This window comes from Hyperolius riggenbachi, chromosome 6, assembly GCF_040937935.1.
Source record: "Hyperolius riggenbachi isolate aHypRig1 chromosome 6, aHypRig1.pri, whole genome shotgun sequence".
NCBI lineage: Eukaryota > Metazoa > Chordata > Amphibia > Anura > Hyperoliidae > Hyperolius > Hyperolius riggenbachi.
The window spans coordinates 301240522-301267230 of record NC_090651.1 but is presented as its reverse complement, the minus strand read 5'-3'; the positions used below and the strand labels follow the sequence as shown (position 1 = coordinate 301267230).

At 41.6% G+C, this 26709-nt stretch overlaps 1 protein-coding gene across 9 annotated transcripts in view; it reads right to left on the bottom strand.

Moving 5' to 3' along the window:
* The window catches only part of LOC137521654 (transcriptional enhancer factor TEF-1-like), a 248741-nt gene that overhangs the window by 14071 nt on the left and 207961 nt on the right, over positions 1-26709 (bottom strand). For 8 of the 9 annotated variants that reach the window (XM_068241185.1, XM_068241186.1, XM_068241187.1 and 5 more), the window contains 5 exons: positions 24943-25007; positions 21841-21903; positions 3749-3883; positions 1397-1455; positions 385-449 (listed from right to left, as the gene is read on the bottom strand). In XM_068241185.1, the coding sequence (XP_068097286.1) occupies positions 385-449; positions 1397-1455; positions 3749-3883; positions 21841-21903; positions 24943-25007 (387 nt within the window). The remainder of the gene's footprint in view (positions 1-384; positions 450-1396; positions 1456-3748; positions 3884-21840; positions 21904-24942; positions 25008-26709) is intronic. The other variant, XM_068241192.1, reaches the window with a different exon arrangement.

Sequence of the window (26709 nt, the reverse complement as noted above, 5' to 3'; positions counted from 1 at the left end):
GGAGAGAGAGAGAAGAGAGAGGAAGGAGAGAGATTGGAGAGAGGAGAAAGAGAAGTGGAGAGAGAGAGAGAGAGAGAGAGAGAGAGAGAGAGAGAGAGAGAGAGAGAGAGAGAGAGAGAGAAGAAAACGGAGGAGAGAGAGAGGGAGAGAGAAGAAAACGGAGAGAAGAAAGGAGAGAGAGAGAGAGAGAGAGAGAGAGAGAGAGAGACACAGACAGAGAGAAGAAAGGAGGAAGAGAGAGAGAGAGAGAGAGAGAAGAAAACGGAGAGGAGAGAGAGAGAGAGACAGAGAGAGAGAAGAAAGAAGAGAGCGAGAGAAGAAAACGGAGAGAAGAAAGGAGAGAGAGAGAGACATAACTAAATGGTATGGAAGCAAACATTATACCTGGTACGGCAGGAGGGGGAACAGCGGGCTGCATGGGGTATGGAGGCTGGGAAAACGGCTTAACACTAAAGAAAATAATACAAATGATAAAATAAATATGAGCAGTCAAACAAAACTAAAAACAAATTCACCTTTGATGTCTTTCTATCCCGTGAAGCAATTTAAGTAAATCAATGACAGAAAAAAAGGAGAGATTGACAAGAGAATCATATACCATACATAATAATCCCTGATGTGCTGGAATAAAAAAAACATTCAAGCCAAAGGCATACATAAGCTTGTGTGTGCTTTGTATGTTTGCATCTACAGCTCATTTCGGGGGGGGGGGGGGGGGGGGGGGAGGGTGTTCCCTGGTGGCCAAGTGGTTAGCACTTTCACCTGGCAGTGTCACGATTTTGATTGCCAGTCAGGATATTATCTCCATGGCCACCATACCCTGACTTTTACCAGGCACTAAGGAATGGTACAGTGAGGGCCTTTAAACAAATAGGTCAGCTATTCTCTACTTTTTTTTTTACTTTACCTCAAAGGAGCCTATAGGCACAGATGTCCTGGCACCTTAGACTTTGCCCTCCATTACCTACAAACCCCCAAACTGCACCACGAGTGTACTGGCTGTCCCAGTGGTCACTTCTTTACTTCCCTTGCCAGTCATACTGTAAGAAGCTACAAGTGCCCCTTAGGTAGCCAGAAATACCTTCAATATTAAGTAAAAGCTAGAGGAACCTCAGTATTAAGTGTGGATAGAGGTGTCCCTAACTGAAGGGAGCTCTCGTCAGTGGAATGCAGAGAGCTGGGTGAGTAACCTCTCATTTACACTCTCATCAGGACTCTGCATAGGGAAGGAGGGAGGGAGGCACTAGGGGAAGGGAGCGAGCAGCCTTTCCATCATCAGGCGCCTGTAGGCACTTTCCTGCAGTGCCTTATTGTAAATCCGGCCTTGGCAGCTGCTATGGCTATTGCTACTCCCCTGAAAGAGAGATAAGTAAAGGGGTACGCGGGCAGTACTTACTCCTGTGGCGGCCGAGGCTGGGCTGCTCCACCAGGCCAGAACTGGAAAAATTCTGGAGACTGTAAATGAAAAATACAGAAAAGTTAACAAGCAACTACCTAATGCAGCACAAGTTATACCAGTGATAGAAATTAATGTATTCTTCCCATTATTGGAAGAATGGTAAACATAGCTTGTTCTGTGCAGGCAGTGACCCTCTATTACGACAAGAGTCTAAGCAATCTATTAGTGGGCGTGTTCCACTGTGCTAGCAATGACAAGCAGTTAGAAACAGCCAATGAGATGCTGATAAATGCTGCATGCAAATTTTATGCACATCCGCTTGGAATTAAGCCAATCATATGCACTTCCTGACCATTCTGATTGGCCTATTTCCAAGCCGGAATTATAGCATCTCACTAACCACCTCCACAAGCAATAGCAATTTCTTCCATGCAAAACCCATCCATTCCATTGTCCTTCAAGCAGGTATTAGCAAGCAAAGCATTAAAAAAATGTATAATATTATACCTATTCATTGTTTATTCTCAATTAAAGTCATGTTCTTCTCGAAATGGAAAGATCATGTTCTACAAGGATCCCCCAATATGTCGTCATATAATGAAAAATGTCAGTGGACAGCTGACTGGAAGGGCGCTAGAGTAGGTCATTTTTTTTTTCTTCAAAAAAACGCTTTATTCAAAAAGTGTGTATAAGTAACAGCAAAAAGTTTAATAAAACCCAAAATCTGATATCTCATCTAAATGCAGTAAGTACGGGCATAAAAAGTTAAGTAACTTTTTGTTACAGTACAGAAGGGGAAAATATTTAACCCCACTGTTACCATGTTATCTTGCACTGTAGATGAACTAGGGATCTACTATTAGTATTAGTCGAGAAATATCAGAAAGAATAGCCAATGTTATATGGAAGCTTCCTTCTGGGGGCAGGTTTTTCTTTTTTTAATTACATGGGGCAACACGGCCTTATATACAGCAACGTTTCCACCCAGAGTGGGGTGGCACTTTAAAAGGCACAATTTTTTTTAAAGCATATGAGTTATATGTATTAGTTATATTTATTACCAAAAAAGTACATTTCTATTTATTTTTCCATTAGGAGAGTAAGATAATTTTAAAAATGTAATAAAAAAACTAATATATACCAGTATTTGTGTTGTTCATTTATATTAATATATACTTAAATGCTTATTGTAAAATGTCATTTTAATTTGCAGTTATTGCACTCTCTTCACCTCTCAATGAAGCCAGCAGAGGGCGGCAGAGGCATTTTGGGATAGATTTACTAAGGATGGTGAAAAGAGGAGACCATGAGAAAATAATGAGCCAGCAAATCTGGATTGGCTGGATGGGGTTATAAAAAGGTCAGTAAATTAGCAGCTGTGTAGCGACAGCCATGAAGAACAGAAAAACACTAGAACACTTTTTCTTACCTAGCGTTTAGGCGATTGCAGCACTGAGTAGTTGTGATATGCAATCCCTCAGCTAAGTAAACATGTTCCGTAAGGAGGGCCACGGGATTAAGTAACATCGCTCCCAAGTGTCCCTGTTCCAGAAGGACAGTCCCTCTTTGGGGATCAAATCCCTCTGTCCCTCTTTCTTCCTCATTTGTCCCTCTTTCAGGACTAATAATGAGATCTATGTAAATCGATGTATTTTCTACAAAAAAAAAAAAAGTGTTTTGACTCCAATTTTGATTCCCAACCTTTACATTGATATATTTCTTCTTTTTAAATATAAAGAAAGAAAAAAAAATGATTGAAAGGACCAGTGTGGTTTGGATGATTAAACTAGGCCACTTAGTTATGAATTCTTCATGGTATGCGTGACTAGGGGTGTGGCAGCTAGGGATAATCAGTAAGAGCAAAAAATGTCTGAGTTCATGCAGAATTATGTACATTTTTATGCAAATATATGCAGCTTGTAGATGGTCCAATCAACTCCCACCAAATATTAAATTGGTCCATTTGGGCGCTGCATATATTTGCATAAAGAATTACATAATTCTACATGAACTTAGAAATATTTGCATCTCACGGATCATCCCTAGTGGCAGCAGCATGATAAGAGGAGTCTCCTAAAGGTGTCGCCCTTTCCAGTCTAAAAAAGTTATTGAACAATAATTCTGGTGGCTCTGAACCTATTTAGTTTATGTGAAGAGGCACTGTATAGGGACGCAGTCAGAAATGCTGTAGCCATGCTACTAAAGGGAAATGTATACCAGGTGATGCTCACATGTTGTGCAAATCCTACAAGCAATGACGCACAGGATGCTTGGACAGACAGAGGAGTACACCATATAATAGGAAAGCAGCTGCAGAAAAGTAAATGTAATACAAATGGGATCACCTACCCCTGCGGCGTTTGGGAATGGGGTCTGGGATATACTGGGTACTCCCAATTTATTCTGAATGGCTGTCGCGGAGATTAGCTGTGCTGAAGACATTGCTGCCATACTCTGTAGGGCTTTATCTTTCGCTACCTGGTCCTGAAACATGAGCATAAAAACATCATCATCAACTCAGTGGAGACAACCCACAACACAAAGACACAAAGGCTATTCTTGTTCTGTTAAAGCTGGACTCCAGGATCATAGAGGGTGTGCTATACAACCAAGACCAACCAGAAACAAGATGCATTCACAGATGTAAACAAATTCCACAAAAACAAAACTTCTTATATAGTGTATCCCAAAAAAAAAAAGGGACACAGAGGCATGTTCCAATCTGAAGGACAAGCCGCTGTGTGCCCTACACTCCACTGTTGGTCCCCCCCTGTGCCCCGATTGCCCCGCCCCCCCCCCCCCCCCCAAATTTTCCGACATGCAGAATGTTGGCAAAGTAATGGGGGAACGGGCATCCCGTACAGGAACTCCTATGTAACGCCCCTTATCCGCCTATCTGAGCCTTCTAACAGGCTCTCCATTGCCTGCCCCCTCCATGCCAATCAGCACTCTGGCTCATGGAGGAGAGCACAAAGCTTTCAGGTCCCAGAACAGAAAGTGAAGTATTACTGCAGATAGGAGCGGTGGGGAAAGGCGGCAATGGACACTGCTTGATCTGACCACCCTCCCGGATCAGGTAGCATGCTTCTTTTTTTTTTTCTTCTAACTTTTAAACCCGGCTCGGGTACTCTATATGGTGCAGTAGGACTGCACAGAATGTCTTTCCCCACCAATCCAGAGGATGATTGTAGTGACATCACCACACTCTCTCCTGCTACCAAACCCTGTAGGGTGTGTTGAGGACCTGCCCTGCGAAAGGGAGAAGTCTCCAGACTGACAGGAGCACCGGCAAAGTCACATCACAGTTATCCAAGGGTTATAGTGAACCTTAGGTGAAAATAAACTGATGAGATAAACAACTGTATTTATACTTCTCCTAAAAATGACCATTCTTTAGATATACCATGGTTTTTATTATATGTTTAAACCTTCACAAAGCAGATTGATTGCTTTCTTGTCTCGACTCAGTGGCGGCCTATTAAGTGTCCCTGAATGAAAATACATGAACTATTGACCTTTTTTTTACCCCCCCCCCCTGCACAGAAGTTGTATTCTGCCAGGAAAACCTTTATGGTTGTAAATTGCTTATCAATGAGGTTTCCCAACAAGGTACTGACAAGACAGAAGCTGTCACTTCCATGCCTAGAAGTTAACTCTTTCAGGCAGCAAAATAAAACAAGTAAAACAGCCTGATTATTAATATGTTTTGCACTGTACATACACGTTTATCTCATTGTGGTACAAGTTGCCTCGGATACACTTTAAGAGTTCTTTTCTATACTACATACAGCAGCAACTACATTCTACAAAGTAACAAGTGGGCCTGGAGTTCAGCTTTAAACCATATGACTGCTAACTAATATTTTCACTAATCAACACATACTGAACTTCTGATAAGATCTTGTTCAAAGGTTATCTGGATTTAGCAAACATACTTGTTCTGGATGAATTCTTTTTGTAACATATGCATGAAAAACGAATGTAAACACAAAAACCCACACACTATTCCGTTGTTGCCCAAGGTTTCAGATAAAAAAAAAAAAATTACATATACATACATATACATACATATACATACATACATACATATATACACATATACAGTATATAAAAATGTATGCAATGATCTTTTTCCATACAACACTACTCTGCTCCTTCACACCCTCTTACACTTTATATCTGGTACAAGAAGCCCAGCCATGTATGCAGTTAAAGACTGCTCAACATCTGTACAATCTGTACTGCATATATGTACTTCTGCCTGGCTTATATGACAAGTGCCACTTCCTTTGTAAGACGCATACTGTATGCACTGAAACCTGCCAATTCATACTTCACATGCAGCATCCTTGAAGAGCATTATGTGTGATTTGGGCAGCATGCAAATAAAATGTAGCGGGCTATACAGATTTTTGTCTACGTAACGGGGAGAAAAATTCACGTAATGGAAAGAAGCCCATACATTTTTATGTAAAAGTGAATTTTTGCTACACGAAAACACATACATTTGCATGTAGTGGAAACCAGGCCTGAATGTAAATTTGGGTAGCATCACTTCTTAAAGGGATACTGTAGGGGGTCGGGGGGGAAATGAGTTGAACTTACCCGGGGCTTCTAATGGTCCCTCGCAGACATCCTGTGCCCGCGCAGCCACTCCCCAATGCTCCGGCCCCGCCTCCCGTTCACTTTTGGAATTTCAGACTTTAAAGTCTAAAAACCACTCCGCCTGCGTTGCCGTGTCCTCGATCCCGCTGATGTCACCAGGAGCGTACTACGCAGGCCTAGTATGGTCTGTGTCTGACAGTACGCTCCTGGTGACATCAGCGGGAACAAGGACACAGCAATGCAGGCACGGTGGTTTTCAGACTTTAAAGTCTGAAATTCTAGCAGTGAACGGGAGGCGGGACCAGAGCATTGGGGAGTGGCTGCGCGGGCACAGGATGTCTGCGGGGGACCGTTAGAAGCCCCGGTAAGTTCAACTCATTTCCCCCCGACCCCCTACAGTATCCCTTTAAATGAGACTAGAGGATTGCCATCCATTGCTACAAACATCCCAATATGGTTATGTCAACTACCATCTGAAGAGCAGAGGAAAAGATTGGGGGTTAGTCGCGATATATTCATTCCACCCCTGCCTTGGCTACGATGTCAAATCAAATCAAAGGTAGCTTTATTGGCATGACCAAGCTTTAATACAGGCATTGCCTAAGCAGGGGGAATGGGGGACATGGGATGGGGGTGCAGTGAGTTAGCAGTTCATGGACATTGGGGGGGGGGGCTGGGGAAAGTTTACAGTTCATTTATGCTCCTCTCAGTCTGTGGCATGCTGTGACAGTGTGCAGCGATTGTCACTGTGGATTTCTCTTCTCCTAGAATGCAGTGTTTTCTCTCAACCTCTAATGTGTGAAAGTCTGGAAATAGTTCCATCACTTTCTTAAAGAAGGTTTCCCCGATAGCGGTATATTTGGAGTAGTGCAGCAGGAAGTAATTTCCGTCCTCGAGGGTCTTCTGCTCACAATATTGGCACAGTCTCTCCTCCCCGGGTTTGTATGTCTGTCTGTGTCTCCCAGACTATTTCGAAGGTTGTGAGCACTCAGTCTGTATATGCTCAAGATTTTCCTCTCTTGTGGGTTTTTGAGCTTTTCCAGGTATGGGGCTATTTTATATTCTCGATGTTATAATGTAAAAGCGTGTGCTCGTAGATCACCTCTGCAGAAGTGCATAATTCACAAATGGGGAGTTTCATATGACAAAGCTACGGCAAGAAGCTCATTCAAAGTACTGATATTTTTTTGAGGAAGTGGTTTAAGCAGAAACCACCAAAACTTATCAGAACAGTAATTCAAAGATCCCACTTCCGCTGTCTGATGGTTCTTTTCCACCGCAAAAGTAGAAAAAAAAAACAAAAGCAAAAAATAAGGCCACTTTGATTTTCTGTGTTATTTCACAAGTTGTAGATTCCAAAACATCACTTTTATCATTACAGTGACAGTAAGCTCATCTTAAAATTGAAAGCAACTGTTTGACTTTTAGCTGCAGCCAATTAGTATCCTTAAAGAGAATCTGTATTGTTAAAATCACACAAAAGTAAACATACCAGTGCGTTAGGGGACATCTCCTATTCCCCTCTGTCACAATTTCGCCGCTCCCCGCCGCATTAAAAGTGGTTAAAAACAGTTTTAAAAAGTTTGTTTATAAACAAACAAAATGGCCACCAAAAACAGGAAGTAGGTTGATGTACAGTATGTCCACACATAGAAAATACATCCATACACAAGCAGGCTGTATACACCCTTCCTTTTGAATCTCAAGAGATCATTTGTGTGTTTCTTTCCCCCCTGAGGGGGGAGTGCATAGCAGAACCACAACACTGAAGAACTTGGCAGCCTTCCAGACACAGGCTGACAAGTCTGACAAGGGAAAGATACATTGATTTATTACAGAGACTGTGATAGTACAAAGTGCTGCAGTAAGCCAGAACACATTAGAATAGCTTTTGGAACTTGTAGGATGATAAAAAACAGGATGCAATTTTTGTTACGGAGTCTCTTTAAGGCTGGGAGCACACTTATATGTACAGAAAATAATGCGTTTGAGGGCTCGTTTCCACTTGTGCGGTGCAAATTCGTTGCGGAAAACGCGAAAACGAATTCACTTTCGTGTTTTTTTTGTAAGTATGCGAATTTAACCATGTCCGTGCCTGTGTGCTTTTACATTGCTTTTAGGCGAAAACGTACGTGAATTTGCATGGAAAACTCATGCGAATTTCCTATTAATTACATTGTATGCGAATTGAATTCTGATAGCTCTGCTGTGTAGATTTTACCTGCACATAAAAACGTTCTGTTTTCCTGTCAAGTGGAAACAGACTAATTAAGTTGTATTGGTTGTGCTAATCTGCGTGCAGAAACCGCATGCAGATTCGGGATAGTGGAAATGGGCCCTCAATGTTTTTCTGAGTGTGGTTTTATATTTGCATTTTTGTACGAATTTATATTTGCGTTTTTGATGTGTTTTTTATGCTTTTGCATTCTTAACAATCTGCCTTTTCAACCATTGCATGAGAATCTTATGAGATTTGCAAACAGGGGTGTAGTAATAGGGAGTGCAGAGGTTGCGACCGCATCGGGGTCCTTGGACCAGAGGGGCCCCCGAAGGGCTCTCCCTCAACTGCAGTATTAGCTCTCTATTGGTCCTGTGCTCATAATAATCACTTCTATAGATTCTTTGAATGACAATAATCATTAACAAACTGCTCCCCATTCCCATCTTGCACCTCTGACACTGTAGTTGCCATTGGTCGGTTTTGGTGCGCCGTATCAATTATGTATAGAATGCTTGGGGGGCCCCAATGTAAAACTTGCATCAGAGCCCACAGCTCCTTAGCTACGCCATTGTTAAACTTTATGTGGGCCAAAGCACATTGCTGTGCATTATTAAAACACACAAAATCTAATTGCTATCTGGATTTTAATACTGCGGAGCAGGTTTTAGTCTAGATAATAATAGAAATTTAAAGAGTACTGACAGCATAAAGAATGTATAAGACTTAGAAAGATTATATGTTTTACCATAATTATTGTGTGTGGCTGAAGCTTCTCTTAGCAACAAGTGAAAGATGCGTGTCTAAAGCCTTATACACGCCTCCAATCCCTTGTACACCATCCCTTGTGCACACACACCATCCCTTGTACACCATCCCTTGTACACACACACACACACACCATCCCTTGTATGTGCGCACACACATACATACACACACACACACACACCATCCCTTGTAAGTGAGCACACACATACACACATACACACACACACCATCCCTTGAGCACACACACACCATCCCTTGAGCACACACACACCATCCCTTGAGCGCGCGCGCACACACACACACACACACACACACACACACACACACACCCTTGTACACCATCCCTTGAGCACGCACACACACACACACACACACACACACACACACACACACACACACACACACACACAATCCCTTGTACACCATCCCTTGAGCGCACACACACACACACACACACACACACACACACACACACCATCCCTTATACGCACACACACCATCCCTTACACACCATCCCTTGTGCACACACGCCCACCCTTGTGCACACACGCCCTCCCTTGTGCACACACACACACACACACAGTCATCAGACCCTTGAGCACACACACACAATCCCTTGTACACCATCCCTTGTACACACACACCATCCCTTGTACACCATCCCCTGTACGCACACACCATCATTTGTACACACACACCATCCCTTGAGCACACACACACCATCCCTTGAGCACACACACACCATCCCTTGTACACCATCCCTTGTACACACACACCATCCCTTGTACACCATCCCCTGTACGCACACACCATCATTTGTACACACACACCATCCCTTGAGCACACACACACCATCCCTTGAGCACACACACACCATCCCTTGAGCACACACACACCATCCCTTGAGCACACACACAGTCATCAGACTCCAACTCCGACTCACGTAACGTGCACGGCAGAGACTCATACTGGCGACTTCAGACGGAAGTCGCCAATTAACGCAGCCAGCGGGCCTGGGAGAGGAGCCAGGAGGAGGATGCTGGGGGACCTTGCCTTGCGGCCTACGGTGGGCTGGAGGAAGCCCCAGGTAAGTACAAATTCTGTTATTTGAAACCTGCTCAGTATCCCTTTAAGGTGCCAGAGCAGCTTAGTATAGAGAGGATTAAGCCTATCTGACAAATCCTCCTCACTCCAGTCCCTCTGGGGGAGTTTGTTGCTGTACACATGAAGTCAGATGAGCTGGTAAAAAAAAAACATCCACATGGAATGCAATAGTAACCTCATGTCCATTGCTAGCTAAAGCATAGATGGAACTGAAGAGTATTTGCATAATTCCTGCCCAGGGCAGAGTGTTAATCTGTCAGCAGCCCAGAGAAATGTATGAATTCTTTGCTAAACAGAATTGCAGGGAAGAATTTCAGCAAGGGTGAAATATGCGCTTGGCATTTTACAACTTCTTTGCTTTTTTTTTTCTTTCCTCTCTGTAACTTTATTTTACGTCACTCGGTCAGCAACAGCCAAGTCAGAGTGCTCCTGGCAGTAACTGGGGGCCAACATATCATTCATGCTGACACATTGCAGAAGGAAACAAGTAGGTGGAAAGATTTAGTGTTGTACCTCCAGGTTTAATAAATGCACACCCTTAATTTGCTCAAAGATATGATGCAGTTCCTGGAAAACAATTATACAGTGTTTAAAGTACAACTCCACCTATGGCAGAAAATCCAGTGTTAGGCCTGGAACCCACTAGCAGCGCTTTTTGGAGCCTTTTGTGAGCGCTTTGTGATCTGAAAAGCTCTTGCTAACGTAATGCTATGTGTGTGATCCCACTTAAGGGATGTGATTTTTTTTTTCAAAAAATCCCCCATAACATTACATAATGCTGGGCATACACGACTCGATTTTGCTGCTCGATTCTCCCGCTCGTTCGTTTCACCGCTCGATTCCGCAGTCAATTCTCTTATCTTCCGCTCGTTTTTCTTATCTTTCTTCTATTCACTGCAATGCAGAATCGAGCGTCGAAATGATCGGGGACGAAGATCGGACATGTCTGAAATTATCTATCGTGCCATCTTAATGGCTCAAATTCCAGCCGTGTATGCCGAGCATTAGCAAGAGCTTTTCAAATCACAAGCGCTTAGAAAAGCTCTCTCCATGGTTCCCAGGCCTTAAGTGGAATGCGGAACATATTAATAAACAACCACGAATATAAGAATCCTATAATTCTGCAAGTCTTTGCTGATGGACGGGGTCTTGGGTATTTTAAAAGTTATTGATTTAAAATCTGCTAATCAAATATCCTTAAAGAAAATTTGTAATGTTAAAAAAAACCCTCTGGGGGATACTTACCTTAGGAGGGGGAAGCCTCTGGCTCCTTATGGGGCTTCCACCGTCCTCCGGTGTCACGGCAATCCAGCGCTGCAGCCCCCCCCCCCCCCCCCCGAACCGCGGCGAGGTCAATATTTAACTACTGCAATCCTGCAGCTTTCCGTTCAGGTTAAGGCGGAAATAGCAGACCTGATCGGATCTGCTCTACTGTGCAGGTGCGAGCCCTTTGCGTTTGCGCAGTACAGCGGATACTATCGAGTTCAGCTATTTCCACCTTCCTCGAACAAAGAGTCGCTAATGCGCCTGCGCTGGATCGCGGAGAGGTAAAATGTATCATTGCGTGTCAAGCTTGTCGGAGGGGGGTGTTTCGGGGAAGCCATCGCTGGATTCCGCGCAGCTACAGGGAATGAGGAAGCCTCATTGTGATCCTGAGGCTTCCACCCTCCAGAGGCAAGTATCCCCCAGAGGGTCTTTTATTTTAATTAGGTATAGACAAAATACAAGACCTTAAAACAACGAACGTGAGAAGAATATGCAGGCTGACATATTTCTTTCCTTTTAAACAATACCAGTTTCCTGGCATCCTGCGGATCAATTTGGATACAGTAGAGTCTGAAAAACACCAGGAAAACCAGAATGCAGCTAACCTTGTCAGTTCTGGCAATAATGCCATCAGATTTGCATATGCTTGTTCAGGGTCTATGGCTACAAGTATTAAAAAGGCAGAGGATCAGCAGGACAGCCAGGCAACTGCTATTGCTTAAAAGGAAATAAATATGGCAGCCTCCATATCCCTCTTGCTTCAGGTGTCTTTTGAAGCACACAGCATATCACAGCAATAAGAAATTACTGCAGTTTGCAGGTCAGTTATAAAGGACTACCAATATGCAGCATTCACGCCATACAAACAAAACGTGAAGCCATATAATTACATATCACCAAGTTCTGGTAAACAGATGAGTAACTTGGATGACCAAGACTAGCTAGAAATGAGAGCTCCTCAATCCCATGATAGTAAGCTCTGTTATGATGAGGCTTCTGGGAATAAACGTTCAGTTTTGTTGTTATTCCTAGTACCGAGGGTCGATTCAGAATCCTAACGGCTGGTTCACACTGGGGGCGATTGCGATGTGTTTGCCGGTCGGCAAATCGCTAGTGCAGTGTCACCCTATATGAGGGTGGTCCCACAGCAGTGTTGCGATTCGATTAAAAATATGCTGCACATACAGTAGCATAGCTGAGGTGTTTTGGGCTCCAGTGCAAGTGCTACATTGACCACACACACACACACACACTATACATAATGCACATGATCGGTTTTGTAAATGATTATCACTATTCAAAGCATATACAGAAGTGATCTTTACCAGTATAGCACTATAGAGCTAATACTGTGGTTTAGGGATTGCCCCTAATGGTTCCCCTCTGGTCCAAGGGCCCCAATGTGGTTGCAACCTCTGCATCACCTACTGCTATGCCACTGTGCACATAGCATTTTTTTTTTAAGCTCTAAAAATTGCTTTGCCAAATCCCTATCATTAATTACTAGAGATTGCATTTTGTGGTGTGAAGGAAGCATGAGGGTACATTCAGAATAGCACTGAGATGCCCCTTGGGCAGGGCTGCTCAGAGTAAGACATAGTAATAGTAGCATTGATGTAGTAACAGTAGCATTGATGTAACCCAGCCAGGAGTGTGACTTATGCAGTAATTCATGGTATAGTATGATTGTGTTACAGTCTTGTATTGGAAATAGAGAGGTGGATAGGTAAGTATTGTAATTTCTGTGTGTAAACGTTAAGGAAGGGTCACATGATGGTTTTACCAAGTGATAGTGTTAGAGTATGACATGAGTATTTGCAATGATTAAGTAGAAATATTGGCAGCATACGTGGGCCAATTGCAGCTTAGTAATCGAAAGTTTGAAACAATGGTCTACCGCATCAAAAAACAAAATTACTAGGGTAGTGATCAGTAGAATACACTGCACAGTTGTACTGTTCAGTGGGATAGAAATCTAAGCAGCTGCTGATTGTCCTGCAAACTAATATACAAAGTACCAATAAAGGCTCATACAACCATCCCAACAATCTGCCCAACTATCTTCTTAACTTGGCCTGCGGGAAGATAGTTGGTCATGTGTACAGCTAGCAAACAACCAGATGACCAACTGATAACAGGTGGTTTGCCAGATCCAACCGGTGGATCAATCTTCCCAACTATCATGCAGGTTTTGAACAACTTTGTTGTTTTTGAATGTGAACATGTTGCGCAGTGTGTCATTTAGCATTGGATGGTTGGATGGTCTGTGTGTACGTACAACTTGTGCGGTTGGCCACATTGTGCATTATGTTGGACGTGTGTATGAGCCTTTATAATTTTGATTGATAGGTTATGATTGATTTTAGACAAAATTAAGTGTGAGCGAGTGAGAGAAATTCACTCAAAGTCATCGTAGCTACTGGAAAAAAATGACCTGCATTGCGACCTTTAATAATGTCCCTGGCCAGAGATTAAGATGACCATTTAAAGGATTAAGGTAAGCAAAAGACTAAGACGAAAAGCTGGGTTTAGGATATTATTAATTACAAGGTTTGAGTTAGTGCTATGATGACGACAAGATCACAGCTAGTAATTTAGTCACCTTTATGAAAGCGGTTAGGGCAGTACTAGTGACAGGTCACCTGTGAAGACCAGTATTGGAGTGGAAGAGGTGTTTAGTGCTGGTCAGTTGGGCTGGGCATGAAAATAGGGATATCAGGGTTAAACTTCTACTGCTTGGCCCCCCTGGAGTATGGTCACTGCTACTGCTCGGCCCCCTGGAGTTGTGCTTTCACACAGGATAGGGAAAAGAAATGGCACAGCTAGGCAAGGTGAACAAAATTCCACAGCAGACCTTCTGGAAACAGCTCTACATGTCAGTACAGACATGCCAGAGAAATACAAACAGGGACTTGATTGTAATTTTCAAAAATAATTTGTACAGCGCAAGTAACTGGTGGTGAGAGAACTGGTGTGTAGTAAGTGTAGCAGAGACTCTAACCACAAGTCACCTCTACACACTACAGGTTAGCCAAAAGGGTTATGGAAGCGTATGGCAATAATGGAGTTCTGCAGTTAAAATAGAACGTAACAAATGACTCTTATGGTTTGAAGCAACAATGATGTTTTTCCTCTAGCAACCTAGTTGTAGGAAAGTAGTCCACTCTTCCCAGAATTGTTTATAATTGCCTGGTCAGCATAGTACAAACCGGCCATAAATCTGGGAGGTTCAAACTGAGTTTACGGCAAGGGAAATGCAGAATCAGGGATTACCCTGAGCAAAACTGCAAAAAAACATTCACAAGTCCCAGAGATAGAGGATGTGCAGGCATTACAAGCTACAACTGTTGTCCAAAAATGGGATCTTTGCGCTCTCCCCTTTTTCACTGCCTCAAATGGGTTTTTAAAAGCATTTTTTTTATTATTTTTAAATTCCTTACCTTGATTCAGGAGTAGAGATAAAAACAGCCAGCCCACAGCCCTACAGCTACCACAATGCCCACAGCCCTACAGCTACCACAATGCCCACAGCCCTACAGCTACCACACTGCCTAGTGGGTGGGTTAGTATTCTGATCACTACAGGTGGTTAGGTTACTCCAGAGTTACAATGCTTCACTCTTTGTGCAGCTAAGGGCCAATTTCTGCTAGGATGTTACATTTACATTACGGTTTCCTTATGCAAGTTTTTACGTTATTTTATGCTAATTTTAATGTGCAAAAAGACACATTCCTTTAGCCTGTTAACAGCTACATACAAGTCATCTCACTTTAAAATAATGCACGGTTTTTGTCTTCAGTCAGCAAAACTCATTTTGCTGTAAAATTTTGGCTTGCTTTAAAGCGGATCCGAGATGAAAAAGTAACTTTAACAAGTAACTTGTCTATATATCTTATCTAAAGTTTAGATGGTTTACACAGCAAATCTAGCTGCAAACAGTTTTAATAAATTATGATTATTTATTACTGTGATACGACAGCAGCCATGTTGTTTGTAAACATTACCTAGAGGCAGGCTTATCTGTATCTTGAGCCATCAGCCTAATCCCCTCTCCTCCTCCCTCCTCCCCTCTGCCTCTGAAATCAATGGCTAGTAACACCTCCCCCTCCTCCTGCCCAGACTGAGCTCTCATGAGCCCTTGCTACTGCCTTGGCTCTCTGAAAACCTGTGGGCGTGGCTTTTTTGGTTTATAGGGAATTAGAGTATTAAAACAAAAAAAGTATTTGGCTTGAGGAATGCCCTATAAACAATAGGAAAGGAACACAATTATGCAATGTGTAAAAGTTCACCTCGGATCCACTTTAAGCTCTCTCTCCATAAAGACATACAGTAGAAACTGAAAGCAAAAATGCTCTTTTATTGTCTGACACTGCCTCCTAGTGACAAGTGGCCATAAATACACCTTACATCAGTACTAATTAGAAGCTAGGAAATCTAACAAAGAAGAAATAAAAAAGGTTCTAAAATAAAGTTGGCCTGGAGCACTTGCAAGCCTCTAAATAAATTGGCTACTAAAGGGTTAAACAGCATCACTCTAAATAAATGGTATGCGCAGCAAATTTTAGATTTTCTAAAAATTGAAATGCGGCAGTTAGAACACCCTCATTAGGTTACCATGCACTAGCGTTTTGCCGATTGCTAGCAATCGGCAAGTGCAGGGCAATCGGCCCCCGTGTGCACCAGCCCTAAAAATGGTTCTTGCTCAGCATGCATTTGGAATTTGTAGAACTGATGAGTTATTTCTTATCACTACTCAGTTTAAATGTTGCCATTAAACCTCAGAAACAACTTATTTCAGACAGGTTGTTTAAGCTGAAGGAGATCTCCGATTATATTATTTTTGCTCAACCAGCTTTTATGGTTTACATTTCAAACAGGTTTGCCAAAAGTTCGGGACACAAGTTTATGATGACAAGGATTAAAAAAACAAACTAGGATGTTTTAATATGCAAGCCAAGCCTCTTTTGAGGAGATTTTATATGGTGAGCCACCTCTTTCCGCTCTTCGTGACTTACTAGTTACTGATGGGCAGCCTCTCTGACCAATAGTAAAGTGTGGTGAGGCAGGACATTGGGTGCTAGTCTAGTTTAGGTGATGCACCAGGAAACCTCATAGTGAAATTCAGCTAACGTGATTGGTTGGATGGCACCCTCTCAAACTGCTAAGTTTCAGATAGGTTGTAGTAAACTACACCCACACTATTCAGCCAATCACAAGGCTTTGTACTGAGGGTGTTGTGACTGGAGAACTGTTCCCTATGAGGTTTCCTGCTGCGTCCCCTAAAGAAGACTAGCGCCAGATGATGATGTACTTTATGCAACATTCCTTGGGAAAATCATGATTTACAGATCTGAGCTTTAACCGCTGTGGTGCCGTTCCTGAATACTGCACATGGACAGGTCTCCTGTAATATAATAATCCATGCAACACCATATCATCAACATAGGAAAAGGAGTATATTAAGTGGTTAGGATATTTCAAAACACCAACTTACCATGTTCATAGCCTGGACACAAAGACATTGTCATCCAGAGCGGAGAACAGGAAAGTTGCAGTCCACAGGGAGGGAGGAGTGGAAGTGGTGAGGGGTGGGAGGGGGAGAGGGTTGGGCAGAGGAAACAGGGGACATAGAGAAACAGTAGGAAGTGAGTGGAGCATGGAAACGTGAATCAAAACAATAATACATGTGCTTCAATGAACAACAGGATGGAAATAAACTCTGAGACTACAGATCATGTAAAGACAGATGATGGGCAGCTACAAGGTGGTTAGGGGCAAAAGGAGAAGGTCAGTCATAACTGTTACAGAGAAGAGAGAAGATGGGGAAAGGCAAGACTTGTGTAACTCTGCAGGACAAGAAGTCAGGAGAACTTTTGGATCTGCTAGCAGAAGATGTGTTAAAAGAGGGTGATGTTAATCCTTCAAGGTGCTCCTGTTTAGACAAGGTGCTTGTTACGACTAAAGCCATTCATTACAAAAATGCCAGGCAGAGCACAACAGGAATCAGTTACAGCTTTACAGGCAGGACGGACCAGTCTGGAAGAAGTTACTACTGCAGTATAAAAGGGAATTCACCATCAACCTGGATTAGACATTTTTCTTCATACACAGTTTTAAGCCCCACCAAAATTGGGTTAGGGGGTAAAGGTCCATACACACGTCGGATTTTTCTGAACGACGGGTCGTTTGAACGTCCCGTCGTTCAGTCGTTCGCACGCGGAATCAGACGTGTGTACGGACTATCGTTCGCGTGATAAGACTGGTTTGAACGATAGTCTGTACACACGTCGGATTTGACGTGCGAACGACTGAACGACGGAACGTTCAAACGACGGGTCGTTCAGAAAAATCCGACGTGTGTATGGGCCTTAACGAGTGACAGCAGATCAGTAGGCTGCTATGGAGGCTAGAACTGTCTGTGTCTATGCTTGCTAATTCATAAATTTAAAGGCCCACTATCATGACCATTTTTAGTATTTCAAACACATATAAAATGTGCATTTCTTCCAGAGTAAAATGTACTATAAATAACCTCTTTTTCCTATGTTGCTGTCACTTACAGTAGGCTGTAAAAATCTGACAGATCTGACAGGGTTGGGACTAGTCCATCTCCTTATGAAGGATTCTAAGTATTGTCTATTTTTTACAAAAGCACTTCCTGGAATGGATTTATAGAAGGATGTCAGCCAGCTTCGTTACTCATTTGTACACCATTTTGGTGGCTGGGTTGAGCAACTTCAGTACAAACTGCTTTTGTAAATAAAGAAATAACTGAGAATTCCCCATGAGAAGATAGACTAATTAAACACCTCACAGATGTGCCATATTTTCACCAGTACCTACTGTAACTGTCTGACATAGGGAAAAATTAATACACAGCGCATATTACTCTGGGAGAAATGTAAGTAGAAGAAGTCTATGACAAAAATCTGACAAGATTAGCTGCATGCTTGTTTCAGGTGTGTGATTTCGACCCCACTGGCCAGAAAGATCAGCAGCACTGTCAGGCAACTGGTATAGTTTGAAAGGAAATAAATATGGCAGCTTCAATAGGTCTCACACCTCGGGTTCCTTTTAAAGAGACTCTGAAGTCTCAAAAACACTATCTTTTTATTTAATAAAAGTGTTTAACATAATAACCCTACCTAAACCGCCACATCCCCGCCGCTCTAATCTAACTAAATACCTCCAAACTCCCCGGGGGACAACCCGGGCAGCGCTTCCGTGTGAGGCAGAGCTATGAGCGGCAGCTCTGCCTCAGCGCGTCCGTCAGCCTGGATCGCCGCCTCTCCCCCGCCCCTCTCAGTCTTCCTTCACTGAGACGGGCGGGGGAGAGGCGGTGATCCGCCTCTGACAGACGTGTGGGAGGCAGGGCTGCAGCTCATAGCGGAAGCGCTTAGGGCAGCAAAATCCACGACCAAGAAAGTCATGGATTTTGCAGGGGAGAGGGAGGGGGGATTTAGATAGTGTACAGCGTCGGGAATGTGGCGGTTTAGTTGGGGCTATTATGTTAAACACTTTTATTAAATAAAAATATGCCTTTTTTGACACTTCAGTGTCTCTTTAAGTTAGCATGTTCAAGTAGGCCATGTTATGCTAGGTACACACGATGCGGTTTTGCAGTCGATTTTCCGTCCGATCGATTTTTGATTTGTTTTCCCGCTCGATTCTCATATCTTTTCTTATCAATTTCCATTCATTTCTATGAGAAATCGACCAGAAAAACGATCTGAACTAATATCGGACATGACGGAAATGATCTATCGAACCATCTATCTAACACAAAATTGTATGGTGTGTACCTAACGTAAGATTCAATGGAATTAAATACAAGGACTTAAAGAGTTACTAAATAAGGCCTCCCTGAAACTCCCAACACAGTAAGGGGAACCTCTCTGAACAGCTACTTACTCTCAGAGGTACTGGTAAAAATAGATTTTTTTTTCCTTACGCTGCTAATGAAAGTTTTTTTTAAAGGAATTGAATTTTCTACATTACATTCTCGTCACCTTGCACATGTAGCCTAACTTCTAGCACAACTATTTCACATCCACCCACGCATATACAGGTAGTCCCCAGGTAACTAACAAGATAGGGACTGTAGGTTCGTTCTTAACCTGAATCTGTTCTTAAAGACACTGAAGCGAAAAGAAAAAATAAATTATGATATAATACATTGGTTGTGTAGTACGGATAATTACTAGTACATTAGTAGCAAAAAAAATATTCTCATATTTTAATTTTCAGTTATACAGCTTTTTTTTTATAACTTTGCATCATTCTGTAATATTTGCAGTTCACACACTACTCAGCATTCTAAATGTTTTTTACAGAGCAGGCCAGTGAACTTTTGACCTGTCCTGAACTGTTCTCTGCAAAAGTAAAAAAACAATACAGTTAAGATAACAGCCTTCAGAAGACAGAGCTCTCTGCGACTTTGAAAGTCGTGGAGCTCAATGGCTATTTGCATAGATAACAACTGGAGTTTCTCATCTCTTCCTGTACTGGAAACATTAGACTGTTGTCTCTGATCCTAATGCTTTATTTATTAGCTGTACTACACATACAAATCATTATAGCATAATTTTTTTTCGCTTCAGTGTCTCTTTAAGTTAGAACATTGTGCCATCTCTGTCCCCTGTACCTTCTCTGTGCCCCCCTGTGCCTCCAGTGTCCCACTCTGTGTCACCTGAGCCCTCTGTATCTGTTTATACAAGTTTAAAAGCCATTTTTTCTTTGAATTTTTTTTAAAATAGATTTTCTCAAAAACTACAAGTCCAATTTTAAAAAATCATTTTTATTAACTTGTTCCCATGAAAACACAGAATCCACGCCGTTTGTATCGGCGGGTCGTTCGTAAGTCGGGGACTACCTGTATTAATCTCATGAGGCAAATACTAATTTAGATTTATATATTTCTACTTAGTCCTTGTTAGGCAAGATCAAAAAATAAATAAAAGTAAAAATATTTTATTTACTTTAATATATGCAGCAAAACAAAAAAAATAAAAAAATGGTGAAATAGTAGTAAGGGTAGAATTACAATATAAGCCAGGTTTTTGGAGATTTCTAGATGATTTAGTACATCACAGTCTGTAAATGTATACAGGCATAAGTGACTCAGGTAAACTGTGTAACAGGTCACCAAAGTGTCTTTACTAGAACACTACATAATAACACCATCATCTAAGCAGCTATTTATTGCAAAGGAGGCACTCAGAATGTTTTCTAAACTTGCGTTCATCACAAGATCAGCGCAAACACGTTTCAGGGTTACCCTCTACCTCAGGTGAGATATAACCCAAACCTGATACTCCTGTACTGTGGTGAGTTTAAACAAACACCTCACTATCAGTGATGAGCAAAAATGCAGATATTTGTTTTGCATCAATTTTTGCAAAAATAATGTAAAATTCAACTTCAAACAAAAAATAATAAATTGTGATTTTTCAATTTTTTTTGCTATTCTTCATTTAAAAAGATGTGATTTTTCGCACTCACAAATTTTTGCTTTAAAAAGTGTAATTTTTTGCATATTTGTTACTTGAAAAGGTGTCATTTGCTCTTAAAATCATGAATGACAATTTGTAGTTTTGGCGCAAATTCACATTGCGCAAAAACAATGTTTTTCCCCAAATATATTTTTCGATGCAAAACACACTTCACTGGTAAAAATCTGCAAGCAACACTACTCACAATATGCTAAATAACTGTTCTTTATTAGCACTGGTTGAATTCAAACAATTCAAAAGGCCTCCCCCCCCCCAAAAAAAAAAGATCAAAAGAATTAAAGAAAAAAACAACAACTCAAATTGCATATAATTGGATAGTAGAATCCTGTTGCAGTAATTCTATTCACTACTGGAAATGTAGGCCACCTTATTTTCATTCTTCTCATTAAAAGAATCAGTTCTATGTTTGAGGCCATCTACTTGAAACTAGTTCTGACTTTTCACAACCTTTGCCGTGTACAAATTTGTACAAAATTTTCAGTAAGGTCTCCCCCTTGATTTCCTCTTCTTAAGGGTAAATATATGTAATTCAATTAGCCTTTCCTCATAATTAATAACAACCATTTCCTTTATGGACGGACATGCCCAAAATATTGATTATGTGAATTAACTGGGATTCTGTACCAGAAAAAAAATCCTTAATTCCCCTGCATTGCAAGACAGCCCATGGTGTGGACCATGTTAGGTTATCCTCATATAATATCCCCGTGTAAAATGTTCTTTGAAAGCAAAGAGAAGGCTCAGTAGATGGTCGGCTTCTGCCAAACATTTCTTGATCAACTCCTGCACAATGCCAGCATTATCATGCGAGTTTATCCTGCCGGGAGCAGAAGCACAGCCATATGTAAGGCAGGCAAAGTCATAGTGCAGGCGCAGAAGCAGAGTCATGTACAATGCAGCCTGGGGCCACATAGCAGACGCAAGCGGAGGCTGAAGCCAGCAGATGACAAGCAAAGTCTTTTACTTACCTTCAGCTTGGACTGGATTTCTCGAGATTTCCTCCGTGCAAGGACTTGTATGTGACTGGATACCTGCAGGTAAATGGAACACAAAACGTTCTGTGAGGATAAACCTACCAAAGTGCATGCACCATAATACAAGTTAGAAATATGGATGATGTCACTTCCGTTAGGTTATTACTCATCTAGTGGCTTCATTAAAAAAAATAATCCTGATGGAAATTATGGCACTTCAACCTTGAAGTAACTTAAAGAGGAACTGTAGTAAAAAAAAACATGATGAATAAAATTGCTTATTTTTTACAATTTTCATTTATAGATTATTTTGTCAGTGTTTTCCTATTGTAAATCTTTCCTCTACCCGATTTAGATTCTGAAATACATCTCTGGTGGCAGCATTAAGATGTTGGCAGGTGATGATCTGTATGGAATGTTTGTTTACTGAGAGTTCTATGTACAGAGGGAGATATTGATTGCTCGGCGGCTGGAAAAAGCTATTGTTTCCCACAATGCAAAAGTTTACAGACAGGAAACTGTCAGGACCATGGTCATGACATCACTATGTGGGAGGGGTTTCACCACAGTATCAGCCACACAGTCCCCCCTAATCTATTCAAGAAAAAGTATAGATTTCTCGAGAGAAAGGGGGTATCAGCTACTGACTGGGATAAAGTTCAAACCTGGGTTAAAGTTCCTCTTTATTTAAGTATATGCAGTGAAAAAGAACAACATTTCAGGCACTAGTGGCCCTTCCTTCGGTCCTTTCTCCAGTTCCTTTCAGTCCCAGGGTGCCATAGTAAATATAGTCTAAAATCACTAGCTTTATCCTAGGTGACATTTTTACACCTTAGCAATAAAATGACAAACAAGCTGTTTCAGGGGTAAAAAGAATGGACAACACACATCTCAGGACTTTCCTCCCCTTTATGAGGTCTGTACAAAACAGTGCCTAAGGTCAGAGCCAACCAAATCTTGAGTGCCTCTATGTTGTCTATTTTTAGTGCTAAAATAAAACATTTCCATTCCTACTAGCCATTTTCTTCAGGAAAGACAAGACTAACACTGCCTCTCCTTTTTAAACTGTTTTAAAAATTTTAATAATCAAGTGCTGAAATAGCTTGTTTGTCATTGTTACACCTCAGTTGGGAGGTTTAGGTATTTTAGCCGGCCTTAGATTACCGTTTAGAAGTGCAATCATCCAGTTCCTGTTTGACGGTACCTGGAGAGCCTGAGCAGGGACAGGCATCTCCCTGTAGGTTCCGTTGGTGGTTGCAACCTTGCAACTGACCTTTACGGTTACAAAACCTTAAAAATCTTTGTTGCAAGTCCAGTTAAGCAAACATACTGCACCATTGGCTCCTGGTCTTCTTTCATTTTCCTTGCGTATCTTAGAGCCTTTAGAAACCCCGGGACAACCCCTCCCTTACAGACAGGTCAATAAAATGCCTTTGAAGCCACCAGCAAGTAAGAAAATGCTCAGTAATTTCGGCAGTACTTTTGGCACTTTTTCAATTAGAGAGTAATGAAAAGTTATTTAAAACAGAAGATGAAAACATTATCTCCTAGGGGAAAACTTAGGAGAATAAGTGAATTGAAGAGGGCCTATATTTCTTATGGTATATTTTCAATGTTAAAAAACTCTAAGCAACTTGTATGAACATTTTTGATGCTTCTTTGACAACCTGGGACATCCTTAAAAAAAACCTTTCCCACTTCCAGAGTTTGGTGAAATTTGCCTTCTTAAAACAGAAGGAAATTTGCAATCATTCAGCTATAAGAGTGTTATGGAAGAGCAGCAGGAAGAATCTCATTGGCTGGGGGATGATACTGACCATATATGCTTACATGGAAGGCATATTGGTCTAGGTCAGTGATCTGCAAAGTTAGCTCTCCAGCTGTTAAGGAACTACAAGTCCCACAAGGCATTGCGGGAGTCTGACAGCCACAGTCATTCATAAAGGCAAATGCATTGTGGGACTTGTAGTTCCTCAACAGCTGGAGAGCCAAGTTTGCATATCACTGGTCTAGGTAACAATCAAGGGAAACATCATACATAAACTTCAGTGTAAGTTATTAAGATGCTGGACTGAAAAAGCAGCTTGGAACATATTTAGAAAAGTCGTGTCAAACACTGAACATCAGATACAGTTGACCAGACATCTCTTCAACACAGACCCTGGAAACAGCAGCAGTGTTAATACTCAGCCACTGGGTGGCACTACATGAGCAAAATTATAGCCCTGAACACATTTGTTACATCAAATGTCATCTTTCTTGTTACAAAGAACAATAATAAAACATGCACAACATTAGATATCATTGTCCAAGATCCATCTATTAATATACAGTTGTCATAAAGAGCTATTTAGTGTGATTTCCATCTGAACTGAGATTGGTAGATTCATCTTTTATAGTCTAAATTTGGCTGGACTCTTTAGGTTGATGTTTTTTTACACAAGACAAGACACAGAACATGTATATCACGCTTTCTCCTGGCGGACTCAAAGTGCCAGAACTGCAGCCACTAGGACATGCTCTATAGGCAGTAGCAGTCTTAGGGAGACTTGCCCAAGGTCTCCTACTGAATGCCTGCTGGCTTACTGAACAGGAAAAGCCAAGATTTGAACCCTGGTCTCCTGTGGCAGAGGCAGAGCCCTTAACCAGTACACTATCCAGCCACTTTGAGACATGGGGACGAACTGATGAAATCGGTATCCAAAATATGGAAAGGTCGAAAGCTGGGCACATTTTTATTTTATTTTTTTAATCTTTAAAAATGACACAAACGGAGTGGGATATGGTGGTAGCCATATTTATTTCCTTTTATACAATACCAGTTGCCTGGCTGTCCTGCTGATCTTTATTCTCTGAATCACAAATGGATTTGTCCTCTGATCTTGTGGCCGTGTCACACTTGCAACAATGTAGCAAAGTCTTGTAACTGGCTGCAGTACGTTTGTGTAACTACAAGTTGCTGCCAGTAAGACGGAATCATTAGCAGCTGTTTAGGACATCAATAGCTACAACTAGTTTTGCAGCTGCTGCAGGTCTACTGCGAGTCCTCGCCCTTCAGGTTTATAGTGGAAAACAAAAACATATTTTTTTACTCACCTGTTTCCTTGTGCGCGTCTTTCCTGTCCGTAATTTTATATATCTGGCTATTAACTCGTTTCGACCTGGGAAAGTGGGAAAAGATAAAGAAGCGTGAGAACGTTTTCACAGAATTGACAAATACAGCAATATATACTGTATATATATTTAAAATAAAAAAGGGGGGGGGGGGGTAAGACGACATGACAGACAGTGGTTGTTAGTTGAAAAGAATCAAACGAGAATATGATACATGAATTAAAATGTTGGCAAAATATCCTCAATAGCAAACAATTTGTTTCCGGCTTAATGATCAAATGTGCAATAATAAAGAAAAACTCGGACAACTCTTGATTTGCACATATAGTATAAATTACGTTTTTAGGTTGTCTTTTATGCACTTTTAAAGTGTGTGTAAGGACTCTTGCACACTGCATGCATTTCCGATTCAGATTCCACTTTTTAATAGTTTTTTACATCAGATTCAGATTTTTAATCTTTACTGCATGCTGCGTTATTTGATCCGTTTTTCTGTTGAATGTATTCAGGGAAAATCGGAATTGAAAATCGGAATCGGAAACGGAATTGGAAAACGGACTTGCAGTGTGCAGGGAGCCTAAGTGTGTGTGTTAGTGTGTGTAAGTGTGTGTGAGTGTGTGTAAGCGTGTGTGTGTAAGCGTGTGGGAGCGTGTGTGTATACACGGTATGTATGTGCCACCATCAAAAACCTCAAAAACTCCTTGACCGATTTTAACAAAACTTAGTATACAGATCCCTTCCTTCCTGGAAAGATATGTTCTGGGGGTCTCATGCCCCACCCCCCACACACAAACCTGGGCACAGCCACAAACAGACAATCATATTTCACCCATTCCCATCAATGGGAAAATGTAAAAGGCTGCCAATCTCACAGTAATGAAGCCAGAGTCCCCAAACTTGGCACATTTAGTCATTTGGTGACGAAGGTTGAAAATTCTAATTCACTCCCCCCCACCCCAATGGTTTTCTATGGTCTCCAATCACCAGAATAATACGTATAATATCTGCATATGTATGTCAGGCTTATTAGTGATGATCAGCTGTTGGTCTGTTTTATATTACACAATATCAACAAGTCATATTGACTGGGGTTGGCTGCTTAACGTAGTACTAAAAACATAATTTTAGGAGACATTAATAAAGCAAGACTGCAATATAATCAAGCTGATACTCAAGTATCAAATGATTTATGACGGTCATCTGTCTTCGCAGGCCCCTGTTACTGCAATCCACAGGACAGCAGTGTAAACTCCCGTGACAAACCTGTGACAGAAGACAGTCACACTTGTAAGAAGTGCTCTGGGGAACTTTGCAGTTTAACAGCAGTTATGTTCTCTAAAGGGATTTATGTATCAAGCTAGCCCGATATATTACATTTGTCACGCTCTGCTCCTGTTTTGCACTCCAGCAGTCTTGATAAACGCCTGTGCTGCTTTACTTATAACCGGAATGTGAAAGAATAAGAAAATTCCAGACTTTTAGTAATGTTTGGAGTACAAGTGGTGAGCCATCCTCAACCTCCTGCCCCAATTAGAGGTAACTAGAAAAAGGAGCAGGATTTTCCCCAATTCCGACAGAGGGACCCCGTTCAGAGCAGTAGCGGTTGGTTGTGGATACAATTGCTAAAGTGGACATGAACTCGCAACTTCCTCTCTGCTCTAAAACATAAGTAACAGCATAATCTTTAAAGAAAAACATTTTTTTGTCACAGCTGATACAAAGAGATCAAATTAAGGTTGTGATTAGACA